Genomic DNA, 16,272 nt, shown 5'->3' with positions numbered 1-16,272 from the left:
GAATAAATACAGTGTGCAATTTCATATAGACGTGTAGTCTATATATGTGGTGTTTCCTGTGCGTGCATGTATATCGTCTCTTTTATATGTATGTATTGTCTATAGATAAATAACTCCTCCTGACACTCCTCTGTGACTGGACTTGAATGTTACTGGCCTGGGATTGAATGTAAATGATGGCTTTCCGGTTCATCCTTAAATGAATATTCTCAAAATTAGGATGCACTTACACTGCATTCAGTCTTAAGCCCTTCCTTGTGTTTTCTTCCTTTTGTGCTTTAGTTCTAGTAGACTGAAAACCTTTATGGCCCAGACATATGTGGTACTTAAAAATGTAATTTTCTGTGCTCCTGCCAAAGTAGCCAGTTTCTCTATTCTTTTCTGCCTTCTTTCTGAAAACTTGGTAGACAGAAGGGTAATCTTTGATACAAGATACTTGTATTTTAACAAAGAGAACAATGAGTAGAGTACGTAATATGCAGGGTTAATTAGTGGGTAAACCTTTAGGATGATTCCTCACTTGGGGGAATACTACAGCATAGTTAGGTGAATTGAAGTTTTCAGTGCACTGTTGGTGAGATGCTCAGCACAGTCTTGTTTTCCTGTGCTGTCTCAGGTGTCTGCTGACCAGCACTTTGGAGAGTGCTTGCTTATCCGTAACAGAACGAACTGTGTGTTCTCTTTCTGAGGCACTGGGCAGCAGTTTCCCCCTTTGGACAGTTCAGAACAGTGAGCTTTATCATAGATTAATATCCATAGCTACAGAGTGATTTTAAATCCAGAATAAATGTAGGATAGGGAACAAAGACACAGCTCTCTTGTAAAAAAGTGAAACTTCCTCAGTGTGTCCAATTGGTTTTTAGGAATTATCTGTTCTTACAGCCTTTTTTTTCATGTAACACTGGATCAAAGAAGTTTTTCTTTAATTTATTTGTTTTGCCTGATACAAAAATCTGTATCAGATGGCATAACTGGAATTAAGGGTAAGTACTTGGAAATTTCAGTTTATTTATTCTTCCGGATTCATCTGGCTTTTGAAAGTTCAACAAAGCTTTAGTTTGGTTTTTATCTTTGTGTTTTAATTATTTGTGCTACTTCTTTTCACGTGGACTCCATACTGGTCAAAATCATTTTGAGATCACAAAAGTTATTTGTATACCTTTAAGTGTTAGAACCAAAACTGAAGAGCAAATTCCTTTATCAAACGAGATTTGTAAAGCTTGCAAATCAGTGTATACAAGTTCCCTATTTATTTGAATTTGAGCAAGCCACTGTTTCCAAAGGGGAGGGTTAGAACCAAAAGAAAATGTTTTTTTGAATCAGTTTTCATCTGAAAGTTTAGCTGATCACCAAATGACGAATGTTCAAAAGAAAGGCCTTGCCTTTGGATGTGTTGTATTCATGCTTTCTGAATGCTTTGTTTTTAGCTGTTTGTGATATTTGTGCTCACACACGCTGTCAAATAATTTGAAAGTAAGAGGCACACATCATGGCACCTCATCCCTAAATGCTTCAGCATGTCTCCCCTAAGAATGAGATTATTCCATACAGAACCACAACACTATATCACACTCTAGAAAGCTAACATTATACAATAATAATAAGGTAATGTATAGTCTGTTTTTCCAAATTTTCCTAATTCTCCTCAAAATTTGCTTCTGTAAATTTTTGTTCCTCCTAATCCAGTATCCAGCCAAGGATCACACATTGCATTTGCTGGTTGTGTCCCTTTAGTCTTTTTAAAACCAGAGCAGGCCCCTTTTCTTTCCTTTCTTTAACCTTTTTTTCTTTTATAATGTTAACATTTTGAGGAGTCTAAGCCAGTTGTCTTGTAGAATGTTCCACACCCTTATTTTGTCTTTTCTTCTTGCTTAGTTTCAGGTTAAACGTTTTTGGTAGGAATACCACTTTTATACTTGCTATTGCATCACAGCAGGAGGCACAGTGATACCAGCTTGTGTTAATAAAGAAAATGCAGAGTTTGGTCACGATGCCGGTTACTTGTGTGATCAGACCACTCCTCTGGAAAGCCCTTTTCCTTTTTTAAGTATATGTAGTCTGTAGGGTCATGCTTTGAGACCCTCTGACTGTCCTGTTCCCTAATAACCTTTCACTTGATGGTTTTAACTTGTTTATTGATGTGGTTTCCTTAGGGGTTTACTGATGGTTGTCAATGTATCTGTAAAGTCCGACCTCCAAAATGTTTAAAAGATCTTTTCTCCCTGTTTTTGAAGCGCTTTCTGCAAATTTCTGTGCATGAGAGAAATGTTTTGTGAGTGGTAGGTTACTGGAATTTGGGTACAAATCTTGTTCATCTAATTTTCCTGTCTTGCCCAGCATCACATACAACAACTAGGTACTTAGTTTTTGTTGTTGTTTGTTTAGGAACTCTTTGTTCTGACCTTTCCCTTACCCTGAGCCAAGCATTTGGATCTTTGGTGTCTGGTATAAACTGTACTAGTAAATAAAGCAAAGGGGCTTAGTCCCTGGTTTTTGGTGTTCTCTTTGAAGATTTTTGAGTACAGCAAAATTTGATTTGTGTCTTTGTTGACACTGAAGTAAGTTTAGGTCAACTGGAAGTGAGTTAAGATACATTTAGTTGTTTAATCATCAGTTTTATTAATAAGACATTTGTCACAAGTATAAGATAGTTCTTTTTGACTGTGTAGGCAAGAGGATCCCACAGTGACTTAGGGAGCCTTAATGTCCATTATTAACCTAATATCGAAAAACTGTGGAAGTTACTAAGTCTTGACTTTTCCTGCTCAGCCACGAGAGCTGTTAGGGAATTCATCATGACGGCAGGCAATGAGATGATTTTTGTTTTGTCTGTTGATTAGTTTATCAGTATTTGCCTTGCATGAAAAAGTGTCTGTCATTTTAGATGATTGATGATAATAAGAGCTAGTATAGTTTTAACATACACATTATACCATTACTCCAGAAGGTCACTCTGTGAAAGTAGATATTACTTTTATTCTGATTACACAGGTAGAGAAAAAAGGCTTGGAGAAGTTAAAAGTAAGCAACATCACACAGCTTGTAAGGAGCTCCAAATTCCTTGCCCTTTCTGTCTTACCAGTCTAAAACATAGAGGTGTTCTGGAGAATCTAAATAAGGACAAACCATGACCCTTCTCTTAAGGATCTCTTAAATCTGGGCCTTCTGGTTCAAGATGGCAGACTGGAAGGATGTGTGCTTATCTCTTGCAAGAACACCAAAATCCCAACTAGCTGTTGAACAACCATTGACAGGAGGACGATGCAACCCACCAAAAAAAGATATCCCATGTCCAAAGACAAAGAAGCTGCAGCGTGGTGGTAGGCGGGGTACAATCATGATAAAGTCAAATCCCATACCTGCTAGGTGGGTGAGCTGGGGATCCAACAAAGGGACTGGGGATCCCCAGGGAATCTTACCCTGAAGGCCAGCAGGATTTGATTACAAGACCTCCACAGGACTGGGGGAAACAGAGACTCCAGCCTTGGAGGGCACAACAAAATCTGATGCATACGGAGATCTAGAGGAAAGGAGCAGTGACCCTGCAGGAGACAACCAAAACTACCTGCTGGTGTTGGAGGGTGTCCTGTGGAGGCATGGGTTGGCGCAGGGGCTTACCACAGGAATGGGGGCAATGGCAGCAGCAGTTTGAGATGGTCCCCTGTGGTGTAAGCCCTTTTGAAGGTCCCCGTTAACTGTACTATAGAGCCCAGGGCTAATTTGTCTCAGGCCAAACAACTGCCAAGGAGGGAGTATAACCCCACTCATCAGCAGATAGTTGGATTAAAGCTTTACTGAGTAAGGCCCTGCTCACCAGAGCAAGACTCAGTTTTTCCCGCCACCAGTCCCTCCCATCAGGAAGCTTGCACAAACAAGCCTCTTAGCCTCCTCCATCAGAGGTCAGACAGAAAGAGCAAGAAGAACCACAGTCCCACAGTGGCTAAAACAAAAAGCATATTACAGAAAGTTCATTTAAATGAAAAAGCAGAAAGTTATGTCCCAAATGAAGGGACTAGATAAAACCCCAGAAAAACAACTAAATAAAATGGAGATGGCAACTTTCCAGAAAAGACTTCAGAGTAGTGATAGTGAAGATAATCCAGAATCTTGGGAAAACAATGGAGAAGATGAAAGAAATGTTTATCAAAGGCCTAGAACTAAGCTAGTGGAGGTGATGGAATTCCATTTGAGCTATTTCAAATCCTCAAAGATGATGCTGTGAAAGTGCTACACTCAATATGCCAGCAAATTTGGAAAACTCAGCAGTGGCCACAGGACTGGAAAAGGTCAGTTTTCATTCCAATCCCAAAGAAAGGCAATGCCAAAGAATGCTCAAACTGCTGCACAATTGTACTTATCTCACACACTGGCAGAGTAATGCTCAAAATTCTCTAAGCCAGGCTTCAACAGTGTGTGAACCAAGAACTTCCAGATGTTCAAGCTGGAGTTAGAAAAGGCAGAGGAACCAGAGATCAGATTGCCAACATCCACTGGATCATTGAAAAAGCAAGAGAGTTCCAGAAAAACATCTACTTCTGCTTTATTGACTACGCCAAAGCCTTTGATTGTGTGGATCACAACAAACTGTAGAAAATTTTTCAAGAGATGCAAATACCAGACTACCTGACCTGCCTTCTGAGAAATCTGTATGCAGGTCAAGAAGCAACAGTTAGAACTGGACATGGAACAACGGACTGGTTCCACATCGGGAAAGGAGTACATCAAGGTTGTATAACTTATATGCAGAGTATCTCATGCAAAATTCCGGGCTGGATGGAGGTGCCGCGCGGAGACCCTCTGCACCCCTGCCAACATGGCGCTGCGCGCTGTGCGGAGCGTGCAGGCCGCGGTCGGCAGCCTGCGCGCCATCTCGGCACCCAGCGCGCGCTGTTCGCCGCGGCCCTGGGGACTGCGCACCGGCCCTGCTCTGCTGTCGGGAAGCTTTGGGAGATGTTGTTTACTGTAGTCTGCCTGAAGTTGGGACAAAGTTGAACAAACAGGAGGAGTTTGGTGCTTTGGAAAGTGTGAAAGCTGCTAGTGAACTCTATTCTCCTCTATCAGGAGAAGTAACTGAAATTAATAAAGGTCTAGCAGAAAATCCAGAACTTGTCAACAAGTCTTGTTATGAAGATGGTTGGCTGATCAAGATGACATTCAGTAACCCTTCAGAAATAGATGAACTAATGAGTGAAGAAGCATATGAGAAATACATAAAATCTATTGAAGAGTGAAAATGGAACCCCTAAATAAACTACTTTGAAACAACTTAATCTAGCATAGTTGTCTTAAATTAGTGGTGGATAGATATTTAAAAGAAACTACCCCATAACTTTCTAATGACTTCAGATAAACGCTGTGCATCTTTCCCACAGCATCCTGTGATTTTTAGGCTAGGCTCCAGTTGATATTCAGAATTCCTGAAATTATCGCTGGTAAAACTAATTACAAAAATTATGTAATTCAAGGATAACATGGTTATCTTATACCTTGTATGACATTGTAACTTGCTTACAGCTATCTTTGGCTTCGGGTCAAAATGATCTTCCCACTAGAAATAACTGCTAGTGGAGAAAAGTTTCTTAGTTATATAGTGTCCAATGAAGAATATTACTATCTTAATTTTGCAGTATACTGTTTGCTGGTGCTATTTTTATACAGTGAAGCAACAGCTCTGCAGGAGAATAAACAATTTAATAAAATATTCAACTTTTTAATCATGTAAAAAAAAAAAATGCCAGGCTGGATGAAGCACAAGCTGGAATCAAGGTTGCTGAGAGAAATATCAATAACCTCAGATATGCAGATGACACCATCCTTATGGCAGAAAGTAAAGAAGAACTAAAGAGCCTCTTGGTAAAGATGAAAGAGGAAAGTGAAAAAGCTGGCTTAAAACTCAACATCCAAAAAACGAAGATCATGGCATCGAGTCCCATCACTTTGTGGCAAATAGGTGGGAAAACAATGGAAACAGTGACAGACTATTTTTGGTGGCTCCAAAATCACTGCAGATGGTGACTGTAGTCAGTCATGAAATTAAAAGACGCTTGCTCCTAGGAAGAAAAACTATGACAAACCTAGACAGCATATTAGAAAATAGAGACATTACTTCACTGACAAAGGTCCGTCTAGTCAAAGCTATGGTTTTTACAGTAGTCATGTATGGATGTGAGAGTTGGACCATAAAGAAAGCTGAGTGCCGAAGAGTTGATAACTTTCGAACCGTGGTGTTGGAGAAGACTCTTGAGAGTCTCTTGGACTGCAGGGAAATCAAATCAGTCAATCCTAAAGGAAATCAGTCCTAAATATTCATTGGAAGGACTGATGCTGAAGCTCCAATACTTTGGCCACCTGATATGAAGAACTGACTCACTGGAAAAGACCCTGATGGTGGGAAGGATTGAAGTCAGGAGGAGAAGGGGACGACAGAGGATGAGATGGTTGTATGGCATCACTGACCCAAAGGACATGAGTTTGAATAAGCTCCAGGAGTTGGTGATGGACAGGGAAGCCTAGCGTGCTGCAGTCCATGGGGTTGCAAAGAGGTGAACACAAAAGAGTGACACAACTGAACTGAGAAGAACTAAAGAACAGACAGACAAATGAGTAATACACTAGAAGGAAACAATAGCGAAATACCTAAGGCAAAAGAATGGGTAAATGACCTGGAAGACAGAATGGTGGAATCACTGCCACAGAACAGAATATATAAAAAAGAAAGAAAAGAAGACAGCCTAAGAGATCTCTGGGACAACAGTAAATGCACCAACACTCACATTATAGGGGTCCCAGAAGGAGAAGAGAAAAAGACCTGAGAAAATATGTGACAAGATGGTAGCTGGAGATTTCCTTAACATAGGGAAGGAAATAGTCAACAAAGTCCAGGAAGTGGAGAGTCCCAGGCAGGATATAAATCCAAGGAGGAACACACCGAGACATAGTCATCAAACTGACAAAAAGTAAAGACAAAGATAAAATATTAAAAGCAACAAGGGAAAAATGACAACATATAAGGGAACTCCCATCAGGCTATCAGCTGATTTTTCACCAGAAACTCTGCAAGCCAGAAGGGAATGGCACTTTAAAGTGATAAAAGAAGAACCTGCAACCAAGAATACTCTACCCAACAAGACTCTCCTTCAGATTTGATGGAGAAATCAAAAGCTTTCCAGACAATCAGAAGTTATGAGAATTTAGCATCACCAAACCAGCTTTACAACAAATGCTAAAGGAACTTTTCTAGGCAGGAAACACAAGAGAAGGAAGAGACCTGCAGAAAATAAATCCAAAACAGTTAAGAAAATGATAGTGGATCTTGCTGCTACTGCTGCTGCTAAGTCACATTATTCGTGTCCGACTCTGTGTGACCCCAGAGACGGCAGCCCACCAGGCTCCCCCCTCCCTCAGATTCTCCAAGCAAGAACACTGGAGTGGGTTGCCATTTCCTTCTCCAAGTGGATCTTACATATTGATAATTACTTTAAATGTAAATGGACCAAACGGTAGAACTCTATATCACCAAAACTACCATTTAATAGAAAAACCTGTAATCACTTTTTAAAATCCAGTTGCATATCAGAATTGTTGGAATTTTTGAAAAATAAAAATGCCCAGGTATTGCTATTTTTCCTTCATAGCTCTAGATATGTTTCTAATGAACAGCCATATTTGAAAACAACTGAGCTATATGATGATCTTTTACTTTTATCTAGTTTGTTCCACTTTTTCTATTTCATATTCAGTGCTCCCATTTCATTTAGTTTGTTTTACAGTTTTTCCAGCTCTTTTTTGTTTTTTGATGTTCTTCTCAACTATAGTAGAAAAGCTTTGTATACATATATATATAAACAATATGTATATATATTTCAGAAAACTTAGAATTTTTGCCTAACTATAAATTTTAAGACATTTTGATTCCACTTGTTTGACTTAGTATGAATAGAATGCTAGATTTCTAATTAAAAAAATAGATATGCAGCAACAACCAAGGTTTACTGTATAGTCAGTGTCTAGTAATAAACTGTAGTGGAGAATAATTTCAAAAATGACATATGTGTATACGTATAACTGAATCACCTTGCTGTGCACCTGAAACACTGTTAAGTCAACGATGCTTCAGTAAAATATACATATTAAGAAAAAATTTAAAAAAGATCTCTTAAATCCAATGCATGTGTCTTCTTATGAATATATTATAGAAAACAAATCAGTGGAAGAGCTAAGAAAGTAAAGAGTAGACAACTGCAAAATAGAAGGTTAAAGTTGGTACAGTGAAGGTGGCATTTGAGTGGGAAGAACGGGAAAGAAAAAGAATGCCTAAAGTATGGAGATGGGAAAGCCCGGGACTTGTTGCAGGAGAAGCCTGGTCTGGTTTGGCTAGAGCCTGAGCCGCATGTGAGAAAGTAAAGAAAGTAGTGGAGGCTAGACCTGAAACGTAGGTTCAGTTCAGTTCAGTTGCTCAGTCGTGTCCGACTCTTTGCGACCCCATGAATCACAGCATGCCAGGCCTCCCTGTCTATAACCAACTCCCGGAGTTCACTCAAACTCATGTCCATCAAGTCGATGATGCCATCCAGCCAGGGTCATGTTGTGGAAGGTGTTGAGTGCCATGGTAGAGAAGAACATCATTCTGTAGGAAAATTTGAGCAGGAAATGAAAAATGTGGCTCTGTAAAAGAACCAGCAATAATCATGATAAATGTTTACAATTTTAAGTTATAGCTTTATGCTCATCCCTTAACATTTGTTATCTCATTAATGCCTCACAGTAACTCTATGAACTATGGATGTGGAACTGAGGCTCAGTGATCTTAAGTAGGTTGGCAAATATCAAACATATGGCTGGAGCTGAGGCTCAGACTGGGTTCTATCATTTTCCAAAGCCATGTCCTATCTTCCACTGTGATAGATTGTTGTTTCTTTTATCAGATCACCTGATAAGTTCTCTGTCAAGAATATGGCTGTAGGAAAAGGACATTCTCAAGTTCTGAAAGGACTACTTCTCAACTTGTAATCATGCTAAGGAATATAATCACTGCCAAGCCTGACTTGTGCTGCTCTCTAATTTGGGACCAGAGCTAGATGGGAAATTGAAGATTTGGATGATGTTTTATTTACATGCCTCATGACATCAGTACATGCTCATAGCAAATGTTTTTATTTTCCTTTTCAGTGTTTAACCTTATTGGCCCTATGTAAATCTTGGGTCAGGTAAAGCTCTGTTTCTAGGGGCATTTTAAGATACATAATGAAGTGATACTTCTCCTAGCTAAAATATGTTTCTTCTCAGCAGGTTTTCTACTTTTAAAAGACAATGACTACTGATGAAGCTGCCAAGAACAATGGAGAAAGCCCTGCAGCAGCTGTTGCTGAACAGGGAGAGGATATTACCTCCAAAAAAGATAGAGGAGTATTAAAGGTGAGGCCATAACATGTAAGGAAATTTGCTATCTGGAAAGGTTGTTAATAAATGTCTTTTTTTGTTTTTGGCTGGAGGTGGAGATGGCTTCCCAAATGGTGCAGTTGTAAAGAACCTGCCTGACTATGCAGGAGACACAAGAGACGCGGGTTCCATCTCTGTGCTGGGTAGATCCCCTGGAGGAGGAAATGGCAACCCACTCCAGTATACTTGCCTGGAGAATCCCCTGAACAGAGGAGCCTGGTGGACTACAGTCCATGGGATCGCAAAGAGTCAAACATTTGACTGAGCAACTGAGCATTGAGATGGATTATGTTTATTGAGGCTTACTAAGTACCAAATGCTACAGCTAAATTCTCATTTGGTCTTTAACTGCAGGTTTATTTTTAATCCCAGATTATAGATGGTAAAGCTGAGGGCCAGCTAGGTAAATTAACTTGCCCCAAATCATATTATCTCAGTAAATGCAGGTCTGAGGATTTATGTTATGTCTGACTCCAAAAAGACTCTGTCTGTATTCTCACAGAGTAAAAATGGGCGATTATTTTAATATCTAAAGCTAGCTAATGACAATTTAAAAGATTTTCTTAAAAGAAAAAGAAAAGTTAACTCGCAAAGTTCAAAAGGATTTGTTTTTTACATAAAAATAGAGTTCCTGTGTGTAACAAAAATATTTTTTTGAGGTTTAATCAGAGAATATATCTCACTTTTGAATTAGTGTTCCTCCTTAAAAACACTTTTTTCACTCTGTAATTGTGTTTACATGAGGTTGTTTTTTTATTAAACATCACAGTGATCTTTTGAGACAGAGCACATTTGATTCTCCCATTTATGTATGGAAGATATATGTGTTATTATTCTATATAATAGAGAGGTTAAATGGCTTTAGTCATATTAGGTTCTTTTTTCTCCTACACTGTTGTGATGTATTCAGGTTTTGTAAGGTTAATTTTTTTTGCTGAAAAGATTATGTTAAACTTTTTATCAGTAAGCTGAGTTTTAATATCTCTTTATGTTATCAGTAGCAAATGAGATTTTTTTTTTTTTTAGTTTGTTTTGGCTATTCTTGCTTACATGAAAGCGTTCTTCACATATTCACAAACTTGAATCTCTCTGAATATACATGTTTTACTATTAGCTTGCTATATGCCAAGCCAAAGTTTGAAGACTTGCAAAATAAAGACTTTAGCATTATAGATGTGTATCATGCCATCTTCATTCAGAGGGCTTTTCAGCCTTGTAGCTCTGTGAGTTACTCATCTCAGACTCCAGAAATGCCTCTCAAGACAGTGGAAATTCTGCTCTTTTATCTTTTCAGAGCACTGGTACAGAGAACAACTTGCCTCAGGCCCTGCTTTGTTCTAGGGAGTAAATCCAATAAGATTTCTAGGCCTGTAAGAAACATTTTGAGATTGCAAACCCTTTAAATCTTATCATTTATCACTGTCTAAAGCCTCGGATTTCACCATAGGGCTTTTGGTTAAGAATAAATAGGTCTATGGACTTCCCTGACAGTCCAGTGGTTAAGACACCAGGCTACTGCAGGAGCACAGGTTCAATCCCTGGTCAGGGAACTAAGATCCTTCATGGTGTGCAGCATGGCCAAAAAATCAGTTCAGTTCAGTCACTCAGTCGTGTCTGACTCTTTGTGACCCCATGGACTGCAGCACGCCAGGCTTCCCTGTCCATCACCAACTCCCGGAGCTTACTCAGACTCATGTCCATCTAGTCAGTGTTGCCATCCAACCATCTCATCCTCTGTTGTCCCCTTCTCCGCCCACCTTCAGTCTTTCCCAGCATCAGGCTTTCTTTTCAGTGAGTCAGTTCTTCGCATCAGGTGGCCAAAGAGTTGGAGTTTCAGCTTCATCATCAGTCCTTGCAATGAATATTCAGGACTGATTTCCTTTAGGATGGACTGGTTGGATCGCCATGCAGTCCGAGGGACTCACCAGAGTATTCAGCACCACAGTTCAAAAGCATCAATTCTTTGGTGCTCAGCTTTCTTTATAGTCCAACTCTCACATCCATACATGACTACTGGAAAAATCATAGCTTTGACCATATGGACCTTTGTCGGCAAAGTAATTTCTCTGCTCTTTTAATATGCTGTCTATGTTGTTCATAACTTTTCTTCTAAGGAGCAAGTGTCTCTTAATTTCATGGCTGCAGTCACCATCTGCAGTGACTTTGGAGCCCCCAAAAGTAAAGTCTGTCACTGTTTCCCCATCTATTTATCATGAAGTGATGGAATCGGATACCATGATCTTAGTTTTCCAAATGTTTAGTTTTAAGACTGCTTTTTCACTCTCCTCTTTCACTTTCATCAAGAGACTCTTTAGTTCTTCTTCGCTTTCTGCCGTAAGGGTGGTGTCATCTGCATATCTGAGGTTATTGATATTTCTCTCAGCAATCTTGATTCCAGCTTGTGCTTCATCCAGCCCAGCATTTTGCATGATGTACTCTGCATATAAGTTAAATAAGCAGGGTAGCAATGTACAACCTTGATGTACTCCTTTCCCAATTTTGAGCCACTCTGTTGTTCCCATGTCCAGTTCTCAGTGTTGCTTCTTGACCTGTATACAGGTTTCTCAGGAGGCAGGTCAGGTGGTCTGGTATTCCTATCTCTTTTAAGGATTTCCCACAGTTTGTTGTGATCCACACAGTCAGAAGTTTCGGAGTTGTCAATAAAGCAGAAGTAGATGTTTTTCTGGAACTCTCTTGCTTTTTTGATGATCCAGTGGATCTTGGCAATTTGATCTCTGGTTCTTCTGCCTCTTCTAAATCCAGCTTGAACATCTGGAATTTCATGGTTCACGAACAGCTGAAGCCTGGCTTGGAGACTTTTGAGCATTACTTTGCTAGCATGTGAGATGAGTGCAATTGTGCGGTAGTTTGAACATTCTTTGGCTTTGTCTTTCTTTGGGATTGGAATGAAAACTGACTTTTTCCAGTCCTGTGGCCACTGCTGAGTTTTCCAAATTTGCTGGCGTATTGAGTGCAGCACTTTCACAGCATCATCTTTGAGGATTTGAAATAGCTCAACTGGAATTCCATCACCTCCACTAGCTTTGTTTGTAGTGATGCTTCCTAAGGCCCACTTGACTTCACATTCCAAGATGTCTGGCTCTAGGTGAGTGATGACGCCATCATGGTTATCTGGGTCATGAAGATCTTTTTTCTGTAGTTCTTCTGTGTATTCTTGCCACTTCTTCTTAATATCTTCTGCTTCTGTTAGGTCCATACGATTTCTGTCCTTTATTGTGCCCATCTTTGCATGAAACACTCCCTTGGTAGCTCTGATTTTCTTGACAAGATCACTAGTCTTTCCCATTCTATTGTTTTCCTCTGTTTCTTTGCATTGATGACTGAGGAAGGCTTTCTTCTCTCTCCTTGCTATTCTTTGGAACTCTGCATTCAAATTGGTTTATCTTTCCTCTTCTCCTTTAGCTTCTCTTCTTTTCTTAACTATTTGTAAGGCCTTCTCAGACATCTATTTTGCGTTTTTGCATTTCTTTTTCTTGGGGATGGTCTTGATCACTACCTTTTATCAATGTCATGAACCTCCATCCATAGTTCTTCAGGCACTCTATCAGATCTAATCCCTTGAATCTATTTGTCACTTCCACTGTATAATCATAAGGGATTCTACAAACTTAAGATGGTGAAGTAGAAGGATGTGCACTTATCTTCTCTGTGAGAACTCCAAAATTATATCTCACTGCTGAACAACTGTCAACAGGAGAATATTGGATTCCACCAAAAAAAGATACCCCATATCCAAGGGCAAAGGAGAAGCCCCAACACGATGGTAAGAGGGGTGAAATTGTGTTTAAACTTAAAGCCCATACCTGCCAGAGACACTCGGAGGCTCAAACAAGCCTTGTCCATACCAGGACCCAGAGACCCCACAGAGACTGAGCCAGAGCTGTGTGTGAGCATCTCCTGTGGAGGCGCAGGGCAGCAGGGGACTGCTGCTGGAGCAGGGGCTCTGGGTGCAGGAGCCCTGCGTATGGTATAAGCCTGCTCGGAGGAGGTCGCCATTAATCCCACCATAGAGCCGCCAGAACTTACGCAGGACTGGGGAAACAGACTCTTGGGGGGGACAAACAAGACCTTGTGCACACCAGGAGAAAGGAGCAGTGACCCCACAGAGACCGACCCAGAGTTGCCTGTGAGTGTCCAGGAGTCTCCGACAGAGGCATGGTCGGCGATGGCCTGCTGCAGGGTTTAGGGCACTGAGTGCAGCAGTGCATGGGACCTTTTGAAGAAGGTCACCATTATCTTCATTACCTCCTCCATAGTTTGGCCTCAGATCAAACAACAGGGAGGGAACACTGCCCTCATCAACAGAACATTGGATTAAAGATTTACTGAGCGTGGCCCTGCCCATCAGAAGAAGACTCAGTTTCCCCCTCATCCTGTTTCTTCCATCAGAAAGCTTCCATAAGCCTCTTTTCCTTCTCCATCAGAGGGCTGACAGACTGAAAACCACAATCACAGAAAACTAACCAATCTGATCACATGGACCACAGCCTTGTCCAACTCAGTGAAGCCATGAGCCATGCCATGGAGGGCCACCCAGGACGGATGGGTCTTGGTGGAGAGTTCTGACAAAAGGTGGTCCACTGGAGAAGAGAATGGCAAACCACCTCAGTATTCTTGCCTTGAGAACCCCATGAACAGTATGAAAAGGTAAGCGTGAACATTGACATTTTAGCAATCGTCGAACTAAAATGGACTAGAACGGGTGAATTTAACTCAGATGACCATTATATCTACTACTGTGGGCAAGAATCCCTCAGAAGAAATGGAATAGCCCTCATAGTCAACAAAAGCGTCCAAAATGCAGTACTTGGGTGCAGTCTCAAAAACGACAGCATGATCTCTGTTCATTTCCAAGGCAAACCATTCAGTATCATGGTAATCCAAGTCTATGCCCCGACCAGTAATGCTGAAGAAGCTGAAGTTGAACGGTTTTATGAAGACGTACAAGACCTTCTAGAACTAACACCCAAAAAAGATGTCCTTTTCATTATAGGGGACTGAAATGCAAAAGTAGGAAGTCAAGAGCTACCTGGAGTAACAGGCAAATTTTGCCTTGGAGTACAAAACAAAGCAGGTCAAAGGCTAACAGAGTTTTGCCAGGAAAATGCACTGGTCATAGCAAACACCCTCTTCCAACAACACAAGAGAAGACTCTACACATAGACATCACTAGATGGTCAGTACCGAAATCAGACTGATTATGTTCTTTGCAGTCAAAGATGGAGAAGCTCTGTACAGTATGCAAAAACAAGATTGGGAGCTGACTGTGGTTCAGATTGTGAACTCCTTATTGCCAAATTCAGACTTAAATTGAAGAAAGTAGGGAAAACCACTAGGCCATTCAGATATGACCTAAATCAAATCCCTTATGATTATCCAGTGGCCAAAAAATAGAGAAGAAAAAAAGAAGATTAAATAGGTCTATTAACTGCCATGAACTAGGGCAGTTTAGTAACATGTCTGTGATGAAGTTTCCTCATTTGTAAAATTCGAATAATAATACTGCCTACCTCATAGAAATAAGATTATATAAAGCATTTGATACAGTGCCATGTTTGTAATTGTCTCTTATTAACTCATATATATATATATATATATTTTTTTTTTTTTTTAAGACCAAGGCCGATCTGGGAAGTCAGTCAGAAACTAGCCCGGTAATATAAAATTTCTTAATGGAGCTTACATTTTTAAACTGAATTGAGACTAAATTGTATTCTTAAGACAACTCCAGATTTAGGCACTAAACTCGGCTTGTTGGGGAAACCTGAAGTGATACCACAGTATTACTTGTGGATGTGAACAGCTCTGACTCCCTGGGTGCCCTTCACTCCATGGGCCCAGTTACTTGGTTATAGTCCTAGAAATGCAGATGCCCTCCAGGGGCAGCCAAGGCTCCCCAGTGCTGCATGCAGTTCATGAACATGAGCACTTTCAGAATATTGTGAGATTTCTCTTAGATTAACGTTTTTGGAAACATTTTTTCCCCTTGAGCCCTAGAAGGGCAGTAATGATTCTACTTTTTTTTTTTTTTTACAAAATTAGCTTTTTAGTTTTTAAATTATAACTATTTTTTCCCAGCTGTATTGAGATAAAATTGAAATATAACATTATGTAAGTTTAAGGTGTATAATGTGATGATTTGATACATTTAAATGTTTCAAAATGACTACCACAAAAGGGTTCCGTTCAGTTCAGTCACTCAGTTCTTTCTGACTCTTTGCGACCCCATGAATCGCAACACTCCAGGCCTCCCTGTCCATCACCAGCTCCCGGAGTTCACTCAAACTCACGTGCATCGAGTAGGTGATGCCATCCAGCCATCTCATTCTCTGTCATCCCCTTCTCCTCCCGCCCCCAATCCCTCCCAGCTTCGGGGTCTTTTCCAGTGAGTCAACTCTTCGCATGAGGTGGCCAAAGTATTGCAGTTTCAGCTTTAGCATCAGTCCTTCCAATGAACACCCAGGACTGATCTCCTTTAGGATGGACTGGTTGGACCTCTTTGTAGTCCAAGGGACTCTCAAGAGTCTTCTCCAACACCACAGTTCAAAAGCATCAATTCTTCGGCGCTCAGCTTTCTTCACAGTCCAACTCTCACATCCATACGTGACCACGGGAATAGCCTTGACTAGAAGGACCTTTGTTGGCAAAGTAATGTCTCTGATTTTTAATATGCTATCTAGGTTGGTCATAACTTTCCTTCCAAGAAGTAAGCGTCTTTTAATTTCATGGCTGCAGTCACCATCTGCAGTGATTTTGGAGCCCAGAAAAATAAAGTCTGACACTGTTTCCCCATCTATTTCCCATGAAGTGATG

The 16,272-nt window shown here is 40.4% G+C and overlaps 1 protein-coding gene and 1 pseudogene across 13 annotated transcripts in view; both read left to right on the top strand.

Moving 5' to 3' along the window:
- Positions 1–16,272, top strand: part of FKBP5 (FKBP prolyl isomerase 5) — a 115,173-nt gene that overhangs the window by 39,052 nt on the left and 59,849 nt on the right. For 9 of the 13 annotated variants that reach the window (XM_055407237.2, XM_055407238.2, XM_055407226.2 and 6 more), the window contains one exon: positions 9,289–9,414. In XM_055407237.2, coding sequence (XP_055263212.1) covers positions 9,310–9,414 — 105 coding nt within the window. In that variant the 5' untranslated portion in view covers positions 9,289–9,309. Of the gene's footprint in view, positions 1–9,285; positions 9,415–13,883; positions 14,107–16,272 lie in introns of all 13 variants that reach the window. The other 4 variants (XM_055407227.2, XM_055407232.2, XM_055407231.2 and 1 more) reach the window with 2 other exon arrangements.
- LOC148774100 (glycine cleavage system H protein, mitochondrial pseudogene) lies at positions 10–9,279 on the top strand (annotated as a pseudogene).

The sequence above is a fragment of the Moschus berezovskii genome, chromosome 23 (assembly GCF_049115385.1).
Source record: "Moschus berezovskii isolate FMDL1 chromosome 23, NW_MosBer_1.0, whole genome shotgun sequence".
Taxonomy (NCBI): domain Eukaryota; kingdom Metazoa; phylum Chordata; class Mammalia; order Artiodactyla; family Moschidae; genus Moschus; species Moschus berezovskii.
The sequence above is the reverse complement of the archived record's forward strand: the minus strand, read 5'-3'. Positions and strand labels throughout refer to the sequence as shown.